Here is an 18,927-nt window from a genome sequence, read left to right on the forward strand (position 1 = left end):
TTATTTAATAGTCCATATTTTATTATAAACATAAGGTATTTATTATGAATAAAAAGTTACAGACATGTTTGTGTTTGCTGTTAATGCTGTGAGGGTAAAAGCCTTGTGAGGTTTAATGCTGATAAACACTACAGTCATACAGGACATTTAGGAAGAATTGTTTCACTCCGGGTTCACTCACCTCCACTGTATTGTAATAGGATAGTGTAACTGTAACTGTGCTGGACCACAGGAGATCCAGACAGACTGGACAGATGAACTGGTCCTGATCTACTGAAATACTCACCTCCACCATTTTCCTGAGAGAGAGAGAGAGAGAGAGATCAGTTTTCTTTACTCTGGATGAACTTTCAGTTTCTGTATTTATACGTAGTGTAACAGAGTGAGTGGGTGGAGCTTTAAATGAGGACGGTGAAGCTAAGCTCCATGTACCGTGACTGTAAGTGTAAGTATGTGCTGTAATGTGTATTAAAGTTATTAATTTAAAGTGAAGATCCTAAATTCTTAAGTAAAGTGAAGTACAGTAAACTTTGGAGAACTCTGGAGTGATACGTCACATTAAACACAGTACTGATAAAGTACTGACTCAATCTGTCTCTGTCTATTTACCTACAACCATTAGAATAACTCTATTCAGACAGAATATGGAGCTCAAAGTGCTTCACTACAGTTAAACAGTGACAGACAATAAATATAATCATAATACCAATACAGTTTAATAATTACTATTTACATTCTTATCTGAATAAATAAAGTTTCAGCTGTTTTCACTAATGTTAATATTATGTGAATGTGAAATAAATATTTTAAAATGTTTTAAACAATTACTTATATGGGATTTTTTTTTTTTATGAAATAGATTTGACCAAAGCATGTTGTGTACTATACAGTCTTTTATGGGTTTCACTACACACACCATGGAAGCATCCACACTGAGTGAGGAAAAATAGTAAAGAATAAATAAAATAAAGTAAATAAATAAATATATAAAAATATCAATAAACTATATAAAATGTATTTATTAACAAGACCAAAGTATCAATTCAGGTGTTTTGTAGACAGGAATAATTTACATCTCGACAGATTTATGGACTAAAGGGAGATGAAATGGTTAACAGAGGTGTATTCATGCCCTCCCTCTTTTTAGCTCCTCCTCTCACACACTCTCTCTTACACACACACACACAGAACCAGGAAGTTCTTGTCAAAGAAAACTAAAGGTAGACTGTCTTTCTCTCTCTCTCTCTCTGTTAGTGCTAGAAAATGGCTGAGGCCAGTATTTCAGTTGATCAGTTTTCAGTGGATCAGTTCATCTGTCCAGTGTGTCTGGATCTCCTGAAGGATCCGGTGACTATCCCCTGTGGTCACAGTTTCTGTAAGGTGTGTATTAATGGCTGCTGGGATCAGGAGGATCAGAAGGGCGTCTACAGCTGTCCTCAGTGCAGAGACACTTTCACTCCAAGGCCTGTTCTACGCAGAAACAACATGCTGGCTGAAGTGGTGGAGAAACTGAAGAAGAAGACTGAAGTCCAAGCTGCTTCTCCTGCTCACTGCTACACTGGACCTGGAGATGTGGAGTGTGATTCCTGCACCGGGAGAAAACACAAAGCCGTCAAGTCCTGTCTGACGTGTTTGTCTTCTTACTGTGAAACACATTTGAAACCTCACCTGGAAGTTCCTGCTTTGAAAAACCACACATTAACTGAAGCTTCAGCAAAACTCCAAGAGAAGATCTGCTCTGAACATAACGAACTGATGAAGATCTACTGCCGAACTGATCAAACCTGCATCTGTTATTTGTGTACGATGGAAAATCACAAAGGACACGACACCGTCACAGCCGCAGCAGAAAGAGCTGAGAAACAGGTGAGAATGAGAAAGATTTCCAGGATGAGGTTCTTAATTATAGTTTATATCTAGAAACATGTGCTCAGAGTTGTGTTAGTTACTCATAAAAGTGATATTACTATTAATAATTAATGTATAAGATATGAAATATTAGTGTGTGACTGTTTGGCTAGATAATGTTTGAGATATATTCTCACACACACACACACAAACACACAGTTGCGTCTCAGTAAATTAGAATATCAGCAAAGAGGTGATTAGTTTCAGTAATTCAATTTTAAAAGTGAAACTCGTATATTATATAGATTGATTACACACAGACTGATATATTTCAAATGTTTGTTTCTTTTAATTTTGATGATTATGGCTTGCAGCTAATGAAAACCCAAAATCCAGTATCTCGGAAAATTAGAATATTGCTTAAGATCAATAAAAAAGGAGAAAAGATTTTAAACACCAAATTGTTGAAGTACTAAAGAGTATAAACATGTACAGTACTCAGTACCTGGTCAGGGCTCCCTTTGCATGAATTACTGCAGCAATGAGGCGTGGCATAAAGGTGATCAGTCTATGACACTGCTGAGGTGTTACTGTATGGAAGCCCAGGTTGCTCTGAAAGCATTTTTTTAGTTCTTCTGCGTTGTTGGGTCTGGTGTCTCACATCTTCTTTTTACAATAATTTATAAATTTTTTGTGGGCTTTAGGTTGGGGGACTTTCCTGGCCAATTAAACACACATACACCATGGTCCTTAAACCAGGTATTAGTACTTCTGGCAGTGTGCCAAGTCCTGCTGGAAAATAAAATCAGCTTCTCCATAAAGCTGATCAGCAGAGGGAAGCATGAAGTGCTCTAAGACTTCCTGGTAGACGCTGTGCTGACCTTGGACCTGATAAAACACAGTGGACCAACACCAGCAGATGACATCGCTCCCCAAACCACCACTGACTTGGATTCTGTCCCTTTCCTCTCTTCCTCCAGATTCTGGGACCTCGATTTCCAAATTAAAATTATCCCTGTTGCTTGTGCACCTTTTTCTATCACATTTTTTCCTTCCATTCATCTTTCCATTAATGTACTTGGATACAGCACTCTGTGAACAGTCAGCCTACTGAACCAGACTGAGAGAACATTTAAAAGCTCAGGAAATCTTTGCGGGTGTTTTAAGTTAATTATCTCATTAGAGTGTGACACCATGAGTCTCCAATATTGAAACTTTTTCACAATATTCTAATTTTCTGAGATACTGAATTTTTGGCTTTCATTAGCTGTGAGCCATAATCATAAAAATAATAAACATTTAAAATATATCAGTCTGTGTGTAATCAGTCTGTATAATATATGAACTTCAGTTTTTGATGATATTCTAATTTATTGAGATACACTTGTATACACCAGGTTTGTTTATGTGAAATTTAATTACACACTCATAGGCATGTTTTAATGAATGTACAATGCCATCTGTGGAATTTTGAGATGAACTAATGATATTTTCAAGCTTGATGTTTTTATGATAAGGGCATTTCCCGTTAATATTTCAAATTAGCATATCTTCTGTTCCTGTGCGCTGATTGAGATGAAATAAAGCCCATATGTTACCTCAAGCTCGGCCACTGAAACATTTTAAAATGAGTTCAGTAGTTTTTATCTGATGCGTGCACAAACAAACAGACAGAGTTGATGTGTTATATTACTCATCTTACACAAATATATTCAATGTACAGACACCCCAACTCTATAGTTTTATTATATGTGTAGATGTATAAATTATATATACAGTGAAACCTCAGATTGCAAGTAACCAGTTTGCGAATGTTACACAAGATGAGCAAAAAACTGTTCATTATTTCTTATGGGGACATTCGCTTTAATTTACGAGTCGCTTCTGGAATTAATTATACTTGAGAGAAACTTAAAATACTGTATTACAACAAAGCCAAAATAACAGCATAATGTTATCACTGGAAGTTCCCCTGATACAGCGCGACCTCAATACAATCACAGAAAACCTTTATAATGACGCCTCAGTGAAAGTTAACTAAACGTTATGTTGTTATGGTTCTGCATCAGGCTACAGACATTATCGTGTGAAACTGTAAAATCATCTGTTCTGTGTTAACCAGTGTAATGTAAGCTAGCAACACAGCACGACATGTTAACCCACATAGGTGTTATACTCACCGTAACTCCTTTTACAGCGGCATGAAAAACTTTATTACATACAGACATTTATAAACTGGGCATCTGACATGGATTTTACATTTTATTATCTTTTCATTTTTTTTTATCTGGCTCATCTCAGGAAAAACCATTTCATCATAGGCGTGTTTTAAATTATTTTCACTAATTTTACACAAACTATAAGAATCCACCATGTCTGTGATGTTCTATAGTGTATGTAGACAGTATTATGAATGAACTGTGGTTTACTCAGTGACTGAGTGATCCTGCACTTCCCTGTACTCAGACTTCCAGTGGTGAGACCTGAGGTAGTGTCCACCTCTCCTCCCCTCCCCGTCTCGTACACTCAGTGAGAGATCTTCTTGGGCAGTAACCTGCCTCACAAACTAGAATCAGGGCACCAACCATACGGTGGCATGAAAAATGTAACCTGCATTGAAGGAACAGTAAACTGATCACACAAATGTCACCACCATTACAATTTATTTATTATTGTTTCACGTCTGCATTGTGCTGCTTCACCAACATGCTGTTCTGTGTGGCTGCCCATGGCACCGATATCTAAATCTGACTGTCAGCTTCTTATGGTTCCACATTTTGACCGAACTAACCACAAGCTTCACCTGTCACTCACATCTGAATATGTCACATGATATAAACATTCCTCTACATTCTGATAGGCGTATGTGTCACGGTCACCATCACTGCATGTGCTCTAGTGAATTATATGATTTAAACATCAATTTCAAATTCAAACAGAGAGAGGGAGAGAAAACATGTATGTAATGAATTATCTTACTATGTAAGTACTTTATAAAAAGCTGAATGTAACTGTTCTGTCCTCAGAGTGAGTTAAAGGAGAAGCAGATGAAATCCCAGCAGAGAATCCAGGAGAAGCAGAAGAAGGTGCAGGAGCTGAAACAGGCTGTGAACACTATAAAGGTGAGCAGTGAGCAGAGACAGAGCTGCTCCTAGAAACACACACAACATGGACAAAATGGAGTCATTTAGAGTCGCAGTAAGAGAGGGAATGATAGATGAGCTTTAAGTCCTGTGTGTGTGTGTGTGTGCGTGTGTGTGTGTGTGTGTGTGTGTGTGTAACAGCTGAGGGCACAGACAGCAGTGGAGGACAGTGAGAGGATCTTTACTGAGCTGATCAGCTCCATGGAGAAAAAGCGCTCGGAGGTGACGGAGCTGATCAGAGCTCAGGAGAAGACTGAACTGAGTCGAGCTGAACGACTCCTGGAGCAACTGGAGCAGGAGATTGCTGATCTTCAGAGGAGACTCACTGAGCTGGAGCAGCTTTCACACACACACGATCACATCCAGTTCCTCCAGGTAACACTCACTGTCTGATCTACACACACAGCTGTTCCTCACACACTCTCTAAAACACCTCCTGTTAATGGAACAATGAATGTCCTCTGATGTCACAAGTGTGTTTTACATTTAATCTGCTTTCTGTAGGCTTTAGCTTCTGGACGTCGGTCTCCTTCATTTATAAGACCAGACTTTCAGACATCCAGCATCAGTTTCCATCAACATCTCTCATTTGATGGAGTGAGGAATTCTCTCTCAGATCTGAAGAAGAGACTCGAGGAATTCTGTGAGGAGGAATTCAACAAAATCCCTCCACATGGTAAGAGGAGCTGTTCCTGCTGGAGAAACACAATGATGGACGTCTTTACTCGCTCTGTCAAGTCTTATTTCTTAGCAATGCTCCTGCTGACCTTCCTGCAGACAGTTTGAACTAAAATACTGATTTAAAATAAATAAACTGACTGTATCACTTTAAACTGTTTCCATCTTTTACAACCTGATGATGCTTTTTGTCTTCATTTCCATTTTTCTCTCCACAGCTGCAGCAGTTCAGATCTTTTTACCACCAAAGCCGCAGAGCAGAGAAGAGTTTCTGAAATGTACATACACACACACACACACACACACACACACACACACAGGTTTATTAGGTCTATAGAGAACCGTTTTCTTTAAAAGCAGCTTAAAAAATATTAAATACAGACAAGTGATGTGCAGGAATGTTGTGTGATTTAAAATGTAAATTTAATTATTATTTGTTTATTTGTGTGTGTGTGTGTGTGTGTGTGAGTGAGAGAGAGAGAGAGACAGAGAGAGAGAGATAACAGAGAAGTTTCCTGAAATATATATTACACACATAAAAATTATAAATAAATAAATAATAATAATAATAATAATAATAATAAATTGGTTAATTTCAATAAGTATATCCTGCAAAATAAGTTTAGAAAACACTAAATACTGACAAATTGGAATAAATAACAGTTTTTTATTTCTTTCAATTAAAATCTGAATGAACATTGAGACATTTCTCCCTCAGATATCAGCGCACACAGACAGCTGTCTCACTCTTCACATGAATATACAGTATTCTGTGAATTAAACCCAACATGTTCACATTGTTCAGTTTGTTTTTCTCTTTTATTTTAGATTTCTGTTATCTGACTCTGGATCCCAACACGACACATCGTAAACTCATTCTGTCTGAGAAGAACAGAGCGGTGAGATACAGTGAGAGAGAGCAGCAGTACTCTGATCATCCAGAGAGATTTGACTCCTGGTATCAGGTGTTGTGTAAGGAGAGTGTGTGTGGACGCTGTTACTGGGAGGTGGAGTGGAGCGGTGTTGGTGTGTCCATATCAGTCTCATATAAAGACATCAGCAGGAAAGGACACGGTAATGAGTGTCAGTTTGGAGGCAACAATCAGTCCTGGAGTCTGCGGTGTTATTCTTCTTTTTCTTCTCTCTCTTTCTATCACAACAACATTAAGACTGATCTCAGAGCTCCATCATCCTCCAGAATAGGAGTGTATGTGGATCACAGTGCAGGAACTCTGTCCTTCTACAGCGTCTCTGACACGATGAAGCTCCTCCACAGAGTCCACACCACATTCACTCAACCTCTGTACGCTGGGTTTGGGCTCTGCAGGCGGTCTGACTCTACTGTGAGATTGTGTGATCCAGAATAAAGTGTGTAGTGTTTTGTGTAAAATTCCAGCACATTGTCACATTGTTGCTCAGTCATCTGTCTCACTAACACACAATCCAGCTGCACAAACAGCTCAGTAATTTAACACAGTGACAATTAAAGAGTAAATATTAACACTGAATATAGTTTAATAAAAATAAACAGATGTATTATTAAATGTATTAAATGTATTATTATAAAGTTGTATCTGTGTGAAGAGCCGTGGTGAGATTCGGCACATCAGACGTCACTTTAGAATAACTTTATATTTACATTATTGAAAGTAGATGTTTAAAACTGACCACACACACACACACACACACACACACACACACACACACACAGCTGTACAATATTATAGCAAAAAAACTCTAAATCTGCTTAAAATATCACAAGCTTGAAAAAATATCAGAAGTAAATGTTTGTAATGCAGTGAATTTTTAAATCTTCTAAATAAATATCTTTATACTGTATGTATGTAACACCGTGTAAACACAGACTTGTATTATTTTGGGTCACTCATGAGATAGTTATCTGTGTTTCGAGTAACATGCTTGAGAGAAAATATTGAAACACAAACACTCAGAGTTAAACTTTAAAATGTATTTAAGACACTTTTACAGTGATGTTAGTTAATTTCTAATCGCAGTGAGGAGAAATGTGATTTATATCAACTTGATAAAATGTATTTAATTTTACTAAGAGACACTCAGAGCCTGTAACGTCAAAATATTAATGAAAGCATTAATAAATAAAATGGAAACACATTTCCAATAATAAAACACTACCACAAAAACATCTGATGACATTCACATCTCCAGAAAGAATTTTATGTCTCTTGCTTTTTACATGTTTTCATAAAGTCAATACAGTATGTCTAATTAGAAACTAAATAACATTTTAATAGATTAATTATAGAAAGAAAATGGTTGGATGTTTTAACTTTATGTGATTAAACAACATTTAAATAAACAGATGGAATCAATTAATGTCCAATAAAATTATGTTATTAAACACTATTCATTAGTGATCTGCTGATAATTGAAAAAAAAAATAAGTAAAAGCACAATTTTTTTTTTATTTATAATCAGGTCAAGAACAAATCTCTTGAAATTAAGTTGTATAATAATAATGATAATAATAACACTGATGAGAAGAAAAAAAAAACAAGATTATCACTGGGGTGAAAGAATCCTCCAGTGTAACTGCAGAAACAACACAACATGAGTGAATCTCCAAGAACATCACTCACATCACTCACCCATCTGACAAACGAGGACCAGAGAGGTAGTACTTCAGCTCTTCTTAAACCCACTTCATCTTAGTGATGTGTTGTTCAGCCAGATGGAGTTTTCTAACTTTATTTATTTTTTGCAAATTTACTATTTAATTCAAAACCTAAAGACCTTGTTTTGTGTGTATGTAAATACTGTATGTGTTCACCATAGCAGCCTTTTATATACCCATTTATCATAATTATTGCAGTCAGAAAAATATCTATTAAAAATAAATACATAAAAACATGTACTGATTAAAATAATTAATTACTAATAAAATAAGATCCTTTTATAAACTTTGATTCAATTTGTGCTGCAAAAACAGTTCATCATTTATAACCACACACAGTTTTCCAACAGCACCAAGCTTGAATTTTTCAAGGCATTTCATGTTTTTATAAAAGTTAAAATCAATTAAGATCTAAATACAAGCCTTAACTTAGACAAAACCATGCAGTTCCATCCACTTCAGGTCAGGTTCAGATTTCTTAGTTAACGGTGGTTTGTAACAGTGTCCTCTGGTCTCACATCACCACCCAACCCAAGGACACAGTGCCAGGATGTTTCGACCCTTTTATCTTTTTTATCTTATTTTTATTGAAAACATAAACACAAAACTTATAAAAGATCTTACTAGATGCTGTGTTGAGGTGTATTACTTTTAAAAGGAGACCTGCGACTTCTTACCAATTAAATCTGGATTGGGCTTCCCCTTCTCAAGGCTGTCCAGTGCAGCCCAGTGCAATCGTCTCTGAGCTGTTACAAAAAGCTGTGAAGACATCTCATCCCAATATTCCGGATAGTTCTGCTACTACTAGTCCACTAACATGGTCTGTATTTCCACTATTAGTTTTGGACGTGGTTCAATATAGGCAAGTTTTTGCCATAAAATCATAACAGTTATATTATTAACAATAAGCCATTTCTATTTATTAAAATGTTATTTAATTATTTAAAACATTTTTTCCTGGCCCTTAAATATAAGAGCAGCTTTCAGCCCCAATAGTCTGGAGATGTCCAAAATGTCACAAATTAAGCACACTTTGTCAAAGATCGACCTGCCAGGCTCACAGTATGTCTAATCAAAATAAAACTTGCTCTATTATCTTTCCTAGTCTTGTTGCACCTTACAGTCTGTTCATAGCAGTGAGACCAGAAACCAGTTCTTCAGGCCCTAGAATTAAAACATGAATAGGAATAAAAGCTCATCACCACCACTGAGAAAAGTTGTGTAACTTAAAAGTATGCACTTCACCTTGGCCTTTGTCATTGTATTGTGGCGTGGGTGGGGTTTGAGTAATAACCATCATGCTTTGCGGGAGGGACTGTTATGTGTTCACCGTGTTGGGGAAATGTGTCTGGGGTAGTGGCTTCGGCCAGGGTGTGTGTGTGAAGGGGAAAGTGTGTCTTGTTGATTATTTGTATGACGTTCGTGCTATGGAGAATAAAGTACTCCCAGCCATTTGCATTGGGCAGCAAGGAAGCTCACTCGTCTCTCCACGCTCATTAGTAGCTGTGAAAAACGCTACATTTGGTGTCAGAAGTGGGATGGAGAGTAGCGGGTTAGAGCGGCGACCAGAGCAGAGCTGCACGTTCCCGGTTCCGGCACGGGACCTTGGGGGGGATTCCTCCAGTGACGCAGCACCGGAGCAAGCTACAGCTCCGTGCCCCGTCCGCCAGCGAAGCGACCTGCAGCTGCGCCTGCCGGCCTACAACGGCGCCGTCGATCCCCACGCGTTCCTCGCCCAGGTAGAGCTAGCCGCCGACTTCGCGGGCTGGTCCTCGGCGGAAACAGCCGTCCGGGTGGCCCTTTCGTTGGAGGGTGACGCGCTGCGGGCGTTGGAAGACCTCCGGGCTGATGAGCGGAAGGACTGGGCGAAGCTGCGGGAGTCGCTCCGCTTCCGGTTCGGCGCGGGTGACCGTGGGGAGGCCGCGTGCGAGGAGCTGGCAACCCGCGTGCGGAGCGCCTCCGAGCCACTGGGGGCGTTCGCCATGGACCTGAGGTCTCTCGCGCGCAGAGGCTACCCGGAGTTCGGGTCCGTCCAGCAGGAGGAGCTAGCGCGCCGTGCGTTCCTGCGGGGAATCCGGCCGTGGCGGCTGCGCGAGCACATCCGGTTAGCGGCATCGGCTTCCTTGGCTGAGGCGCTGCGCGAGGCTGAGCGCGCCGAACCCATCATGGCAGAACGCCACGGCGAAAGAGCCGAGCGACCTCCCGTGACTCAGGGCCGCTCGGTAGGTGAACCTAGCCGGGGACAGGGCAACCCGTCGCGGCTCGGCCCCGACCCAGCTTCCGAGATTCCGCGACGTCGCCGAGGCCAGGGACCGCCGGATTACCGCTGCAGTGTTCTCAGGCCTGAGGACAACGTACCCCAGCAGCCGTTAAAACTAGCTTCGGGGGGCGCCGAGGTGAAGCCGGCTCCCACAGCCTTCTTTGTTTCCCCAACTACCGGGTTCAACCTCCGGTCAGGACGTGCAGGAAATCGCTCGGGGGTCTACGTTAACTGTGGCCTGGACAACGTTTCGCTGCGGGCGCTCGTGGACACTGGCTCCACAGTTTCGCTGCTGCGCTGGGGAGCACTAGGACAAGGCGATCGCGGTTGTATGCTGCCGGCCCCAGCCGTGAGCATTCGCACCGTGTCGGGGAGCTATCTAGAGATACGGGCCTGTCGCACAGTGCGCATACAAGTAGGTGCAATCATTCTTTTTCATCCATTCTTGGTGGCCGACATTGAGGATGATTGTATCTTGGGGTTGGATATTTTGGAAAGGTGGGGTGCAGTACTTAATCTCGTTGACGGAACGTTGCGTGGTAGCTTCGGGTTAGCCAGGTTGCTAGTGCCCAAAGCGCAGCCGGACATGTTAGTGGAGCACACCAGGGGGGCGGAACTTCCGGCGGGCGCGCCATGTAAACATCCGGTAGCAGACCGAACGAGAATAATGGCCGAGCTTATGCAGCGTAGCAGCGTAGGGCTCAGTCAGACACAGGCCGACACCGTGAAATCCCTGCTACACGAGTTCGCAGACATTTTCGCGGTTGATGAGAGCGAGTGCACACATACCAACTTGGTGCAGCACACGATTGATACGGGTAACGCAGCGCCTGTTCGGCTACATCCGAGACGCCTCCCATTAGCTAAACGAGCTATCGCCGAGCAGAAGCTGCGCGAGATGGCCGACTCGGGCGTCATAGAGCCAGCGTCCGGACCGTGGTCGTCACCCGTTGTGCTCGTGCGTAAAAAGGACGAATCGTGGCGGTTTTGTGTGGACTACCGGCGGTTAAACGAGGTAACGCGTAAAGATTCTTATCCGTTACCGCGGATAGATGACGCGCTGGAGCACGTTGCGGGCTCGGCGTGGTTTAGCTCGTTGGATTTGCGTAGCGGGTATTGGCAAGTTGAGCTCGCCCCGGAAGCACGACCAAAAACCGCGTTCTCGATCGGCCAAGGGCTATGGCAATTCCGGCGCATGCCGTTCGGCCTCTGTAACGCGCCAGCGACGTTCGAACGGTTGATGGAGAAAGTGTTGACGGATATTCCTCGCAACCGTTGCGTCGTTTACCTGGACGATTTATTGGTGCACGGCAAGGAGTTTGAGCTCGCGCTAGCTAACTTGCGTGAAGTATTTTCGGCTATCCGGCGGGCGAATTTGCGGCTCAACCCCAAAAAAGTGCCAGCTGTTGCGGCGGGAGACGGGTTTTCTAGGACACGTAATTAGTGCTAGAGGTATTGCCACCGATCCAGCAAAAATTGCGGCAGTGCAGAATTGGCCTGAACCGCTAAATGTGTCACAACTGCGCACCTTCCTCGGGTTAGCCTCTTACTATCGCCGGTTCGTGAAGGATTTTGCCACGATCGCCAGTCCGCTGCACGGCCTCACGAAAAAGAATCAGCCGTTCCGCTGGGACAGGGCGCACGCGCATGCTTTCACTCGGTTACGGGAAGCTCTGGTCACGTCGCCCGTTCTCGGATACCCTGACGCGTCTCGTATGTTTATCCTTGACACGGACGCGAGCGATGTAGGGCTGGGGGCTGTCCTGTCTCAGGCGTCCGAGGGTAAAGAGCGTGTTATCGCCTACTTCAGCCGCGCATTGTCTGGACCTGAGAAAAATTACTGCGTCACGCGGCGCGAGCTGTTAGCGGTCGTCGCGGCCCTAAAACATTTTAGGCCGTATTTATACGGGCAATCCTTCTCGCTGCGGACCGATCACGCTTCGCTGGTGTGGCTACTTAGTTTTAAAGAGCCCGAGGGGCAGTTGGCGCGCTGGTTAGAGCGGTTGCAGGACTACGATTTTACCGTCCAGCACCGAGCTGGAAAACTGCATGGTAACGCGGACGCTTTATCCCGCCGGCCGTGTAGCAAAGAGCATTGTCGGCACTGCGAGCGGGTTGAAGAGCGCGTGCGTGGTCGCGACATCGAACACTCCCCGACCCCCGTGAATCGGAACATTCTCCCTGCGCAGTACTTCAAAGTCTCCGTCGGTAATCCGCCGTCCGAGCCAGCGTGCAGCCGAGTAACCGCGTCGCCTAAAGCATCGCCTGTAGTCGTTCCGCCTGTGCTCCAGATGGACTGTGATCAGCTAACTGCCGAGCAGGAGAAGGATCCGGCGCTGCAGCGGGTGCTGGGGTGGGTTAACGCGGGCCGGAGACCGGATTATGCCGCGGTTGCTCACCTGGGGCCCGAGGAAAAAGCTCTCCACTCGCAGTTCAACCGACTAGTGTTGCGGGGAGGTTTACTCTACCGTCACTGGGAACAACCGTGCGGCGCTGGAGAATCTTTTCAGCTGCTGGTACCGCGGAATCTGCGGTCACGAGTGTTGGGAATGGTACACGGGCATGCGGGTGCGGGGCACTTCGGAGTCACTAAAACGCTGCGGCGGTTGCGCGCTCGCTTCTACTGGCCGGGCTGCCACACGGATAGTGAACTCTTCGTGCACAGATGCGACATCTGCACAGCAAAGAAGGGTCCTACCCAGCGCTCGCGGGCACCTCTGCAAGACTTTCGGGTGGGGGCTCCCATGGAGCGTATGGGCGTGGACATTCTTGGGCCGTTTCCTATCTCCGATCGCGGGAACCGGTATGTGCTGGTGGCCATGGATTATTTCACCAAGTGGCCGGAGGCGTTTGCTGTCCCTGACCAGAGCGCTTCCACCACGGCTCGAGTGCTGGTGGATGAGGTGTTCTGCCGATTCGGCGCCCCGGAGCAGTTGCACAGCGATCAGGGGCGTAACTTCGAGGCGGAGGTGTTTGCGGCGGTTTGCGAGCGCCTCGGGGTGGAAAAGACCCGCACCACGCCCCTTCATCCGCAGAGTGACGGCCTCGTGGAACGCTTCAATCGCACGCTCACCACCCAACTCGCCGTGCTTACCAGCGACCGTCAAAAGGATTGGGACGAACATTTGCCTCTCGTGCTTTGGGCTTATCGCACAGCGGTGCAGGAGTCCTCACAGCTCACGCCAGCTGCGTTAATGTTCGGTCGCAAGTTGCGCACGCCCGTGGACCTTGTGTTCGGGCCTCCTCCACAAGTGGATTTACCCGCAAAGCCGGGGATGGATTACTTTTGTGCTTTAAAAGACAAACTGTTTCGTGTCCACGAGCTGGCGCGTAGACACTTGGCGAACGCCGGGGTGAAGCAGCGCCGCTTGTATGATACTCACAGCCGGGGGCGAGACTTTGCTGCTGGGGAGCAGGTTTGGGTGTATTCCCCCGGAAGGAAAAGGGGGCTCTCGCCTAAGCTTATGTCGCACTGGGTGGGCCCCTGCACGGTCGTTGCTCAGCTGTCCGACGTAGTCTACCGGGTGCGGTTGACGGGGCGGTCGCGAGTGGTCGTGCTCCACCGGGACCGGCTCGCTCCCTACCAGCCCCACGTCAGCAAGACATCGAGCTCTGTGGAGGCCAGTCCGCCTCAGGAAGAGGGCTGCGCCCCGCCTTCCCCCGCAAAAAGACTCCGGCGTTCACAACGCCAGCGCCGACCACCGTCACGCCTGCTAGACTGATTTCGCCATGGTGACCGGGGACGGTCGCGGCTCGGGTGGGGGCAGTGTGGCGTGGGTGGGGTTTGAGTAATAACCATCATGCTTTGCGGGAGGGACTGTTATGTGTTCACCGTGTTGGGGAAATGTGTCTGGGGTAGTGGCTTCGGCCAGGGTGTGTGTGTGAAGGGGAAAGTGTGTCTTGTTGATTATTTGTATGACGTTCGTGCTATGGAGAATAAAGTACTCCCAGCCATTTGCATTGGGCAGCAAGGAAGCTCACTCGTCTCTCCACGCTCATTAGTAGCTGTGAAAAACGCTACAGTATTAAGCTGAGTCTAGTGTCTGTTGACTGACTGACAGCCTTTTTTGATCTCTGTATGAATTCTGATGTGGTCATCAGCGTTGTTAGTGTCGGGAAGAAGATTGGAGCATCTTCAAATGATTTAGTGTTGGAATTAAGGCGTTACTCATTTTTATACCCATTATTGGAGTCCTCATCGGTTTTTATCACCTCCTTACCTGTTCAGCAGCATTTGGCAGCCAAAAATCCTTGTATTTAATGTAGATGGAAGTAATGACAAATTTAACAAGGCGATATTTTAAGGAAAACAGTCATGATTAAACATGATTAAAAGATATTTTACATGGTAAAGTCTGATGCACAATAGAAATGTATTAATTTGAAATGTCTGTGGTTCAATCATTCCTGTTAATTTCATAATAAAGTCTGTTCATGTATGTTACTAGTAAAAGGCTTTCACTTAAATCATTTGGTAAACACTCACACTTCAGCAATTGAAGATAGAAACAGCTCATCACCTCAGCCCCATAAGATTGTTCTCTTCTTAACATTATTGTGCTCTTCAGTACTCTTGATTTTTATAAAGTTTTATTGTACATTGTCAAATGTTCAAGATCATAGCAGCTATATCCTAAGTACACGTTTAAAATAATTACATGCAGCTTTTGCATCTTATTGACGTCTTCACACAGCTGTAAATGTGTGTTTATTACAATGGCATTATGCAAATATTTTTCTTTTCTTGGAGAGAACAAAGTGGAGCCAGCTTTGGCAATCGCTTTTTTCCTCTTTGAATTGATGTTGTTACAACCCAGAAAAAAAAAAAAAACTACATAAACGGTTCTTATCTCCACATGCGTTGGAGACCCCCCACCCTACACACACACTAGGCTCTTCAGGTTTTTTTTTTTATTTTATTTTTTTATAATGATCCTCATGATTTTTTTTTGCTGTTTGTGTCCAGAATAGCTGAATAACTGTTTTACCTGATTGGCTGGAAAGTGGTTATGAATTTATGACTGAAATAAAGCTGCTCACATGGTGCACACTTTCACTTTATTAAAGACGATATGAACAGCTTGATTTCAGTCATAAAGAGTGGCAACATTTGGAAAGCGGAGAAAATGTAAAATCAATAATAAAAAAAACTCCCAAGCTGTGTAAAAGTTTTAGCCTGTATAAAATAAAAGGAATAAAAGGGAGTTGGTGTAACACAAGCTCTTATGCAAAACACAGGCCAAGAGCTTAACAAAAGAAACATGGAACTGAACTAAACTAAGAAAAGACATTAGGAACAAGACAGATGAGAGACTAGGCAGACTCGGGACAAGACGTACCAGGGACGAGACATACGAGTGATCGGGTTAGTAGTTAGTTTGGGTTAGTAGTTAAACTGGTTATTGTCAGGATGGATGATGAAATAAATGGGTTAGTATCTAATGGGGTTAGTAACTGAACCTCCAAGGGGACTAACACACAAGAGGCTAAGCACACAAGAGTCTAATCCTTACTAGTGGTTAAACCTACTAAAGACTAAAGCCACTAGCGGCTAATCCTACTAGATGCTAAAGCCTACTAGCGGCTACACCCTACTAGCTGCTAAGCAATCAAGTGACTAAACTTACAGGTAACCAAACATGAGGCAAACAATCACTGGAGACACACAGAACAGTACTTACACAAGACCAGAGACCATGCAACATCGTCTTTTTCGTCTGGCAGAGGGGGTTTGCTCATCTGGTAGACGTTGCCGAGCCGTCCGTGCCCGATGTTAGAACGACGCTTAGCCTACGTATTTAAGACGTAAATGAATTAAAACCTTAAAAAATTTAAATCCCTGATCCGCTCTTTAGATGGTGATAATTAGATGTTCATACATCTGCGAAATGTCTGATCCATGTCGGATAGATGTCGTTTTATTAAAACACCCCCCTACCATTATTTTAATTAAATACCCTCAGTTAATTATAATTAACTATGGTCTACAGAATTCTGTGAATGAAAGGAAGCATAAGACAAACGGGATAAAATGGAGATTTTTATTTTATATTTAATAAAAACCCTGTTTTACACCAGCAGCAACTTACAAATGAGGTCTCAATTTAAAAAGATGTACAAAACATAAAACACCACAAATAAGTATTAATCATAGAACAAAATTAAACACAAACAAACGTTTTGTACTTTATAACTGTACGTTATGACTTTTAAATATGGCCGTTAGATACGGTTGGTCAGGTAGCGACAATCTGGTGCTGGTTTAGCTGTTGAACCACAAGTTCATTAACAAGGTATAACTAATTTTACTGGTCCACCAGTTTTCTAGCTAAAATTGGTTACAATTTTTGTTCATTATATTGAATTTTAATAGCTAGTACTAAAATAAATTCATTAAAGAGAAATTAATAATAATTAAAGAGAAAAAACAGCATAAAAAACAGCATGAGCTTGACCATCAATTATACCAGCATATGTTTAGTTTTGGTGCTGGTATGCAGGAGATCAGCATCAGTAAGATGACCATCACCAGCATCATGGAGTTGGCAGTTCCGAATTGCATTTTTTTCTGGTAACCGTGAAAATAACTTAAAATGCTCCAACAACAGTACTGTAAATCACTGTAAATTTCTACTACTTAGTTTGTAAGAATTAACCTTAGTGCTTTGGGTATGATATTTGTAAAAAAAAAAAAAAAAAAAAAAATCTATAATTGACTTTTCCTTAAAACTTTTTGTCTTTTCCTCATGTCTTTAAGTTTTCTTTACACTCTAAAAAATAAAACTGTGTTGTACTCAATTTTTTGGTGAAACATTTTTACACTTAAAAATATTGAATAAATATAAAAAAATATAAAAATCATGTAAAATATACTTCATGAATTGAGTACAAGTCAGTAAAAAAAATTAAGTAGACCTGAATAACTATATTTAGTACAATGATGTACAAAATTGAGTAAATGTAATGAAAATCAGAAGTTAATGCAAAGTGAAATTAGTAAAATAATTGAGTAGATATAATTGAAATGGAAGGTAGAAGATAATGAAAATTATACTATTATTTAAACAAACAAATGTGCTACATTTACTAAATATTTTAACTAAATGAAAGAAACAATACATTTTCATTTTAATTAAACATGTATTTGCCAAATTTGACAAGACATGAAGTCTAAACTCAACCTGGTTTACTTTGCAAATGACATGTAACAAGATCATAAACAAAGAGCTGAATTTATGTTATTAGTAAACAGTTTCAGAAACAATACTTCTGCCACAAGTATTATACAGTTAACATGTGGAAAGTAGATTTTTGTATGAGAATCTAATGAGTCACATTTTACATCTGAAAGATTGCACACCTTCACACTTCAGTTTCCTGCAAACTGTGGGATCCATACAAATGTGTGTGCAGACCTTCTCAGGTCTTAAAGAAGCAATGACAGTCTAAATGAAGACAGGACACTAAATATCCATGACCAACAGTACCATGCTTCACTCCATAATGATCGAAATTCCTTTTGATGATGCGACAAACGCACACAGTTTACACCGCCATCCCATAATGCTGGCACCTAAAAAAGGAACAATAGTATAGAAGTAAGTACAAGTGTGACTGTTACTATAAAGTCTACCAGACTGGTAAAATAGTACTTCTGTTTAAATACATACTTTTTGGACTAATAGTCTTGTTGTAATTTCTATCTTTGATTCAATGGTTACAGATTTAATACTTCTGTAACATTTAAAAAGTTGACATTTACCTCCTGTTTTATCTCCATTCAACTTCTCTTCATTAGTGGTGTTGGTGCTGTGAAAGAGATATAGAAAATATATAACATGTTTCACACAAACACACAAAATCAATCAGTTTTAGGTTCTTTTACTTACATATCAGAACATACATAATGTTTCACTTCAATATTTTAATTTCATATTACTTTCTCCCAATTCTAATTCTGAGAGAAATGTTGTATTTTCACTAAATCTTTATATTTCATAGCTTTAGTTACTAGTACAGTACTTAGCACATTTATTTATAACACCTGCTGCTGCGTGCTCAGTGTTTAATCATGTTAAAAATACTCATATTGTACAAAAGGCCCGGTTCCCTTTAAGACCCAGAAGATCCTGCCCAATCAGAGTTGCAGCATGGCTGCCATGTCAAGAGGAGGCGGAGCTATAAGGCAGGCGGGAAGAGTGACGCAGTGCACAGGAGAAGATGGAAAGTTCAGCAGCCTCCTTCTAGTTAGTTCTGTGTTAATGTAAGAAGTTGATATCGAGACGAGGCTCCTTATTCGCCTCGTCACTAACTGGAGTGTCCACGTTGGCGAAAGCTGCGCAGTT

The 18,927-nt window shown here is 42.2% G+C and overlaps 1 protein-coding gene across 1 annotated transcript; it reads left to right on the forward strand.

Annotated features, from left to right (window-relative positions):
* Positions 1 to 1,248: 1,248 nt before the first annotated feature.
* LOC128507973 (tripartite motif-containing protein 16-like) lies at positions 1,249 to 7,373 on the forward strand. The gene is made up of 6 exons (XM_053479163.1): positions 1,249 to 1,866; positions 4,875 to 4,970; positions 5,133 to 5,366; positions 5,496 to 5,667; positions 5,888 to 5,947; positions 6,498 to 7,373. Exons 1-6 carry the CDS (start codon positions 1,264 to 1,266, stop codon positions 7,034 to 7,036), a joined length of 1,704 nt encoding a protein of 567 aa, XP_053335138.1. The 5' UTR covers positions 1,249 to 1,263; the 3' UTR covers positions 7,037 to 7,373.
* The last annotated feature ends 11,554 nt before the right edge of the window (positions 7,374 to 18,927 follow it).

Source organism: Clarias gariepinus, chromosome 2, assembly GCF_024256425.1.
Source record: "Clarias gariepinus isolate MV-2021 ecotype Netherlands chromosome 2, CGAR_prim_01v2, whole genome shotgun sequence".
Classification (NCBI taxonomy): Eukaryota; Metazoa; Chordata; class Actinopteri; order Siluriformes; family Clariidae; genus Clarias; species Clarias gariepinus.

Coding starts and splice junctions, on each gene's coding strand:
- LOC128507973 (XM_053479163.1), top strand. CDS start 1,264: ATGGCTGAGGCCAGTATTTCAGTTGATCAGTTTTCAGTGGATCAGTTC. Junction 5,367..5,495: donor ATCACATCCAGTTCCTCCAG/GTAACACTCACT, acceptor TGCTTTCTGTAG/GCTTTAGCTTCTGGACGTCG. Junction 5,668..5,887: donor CAACAAAATCCCTCCACATG/GTAAGAGGAGCT, acceptor TTCTCTCCACAG/CTGCAGCAGTTCAGATCTTT.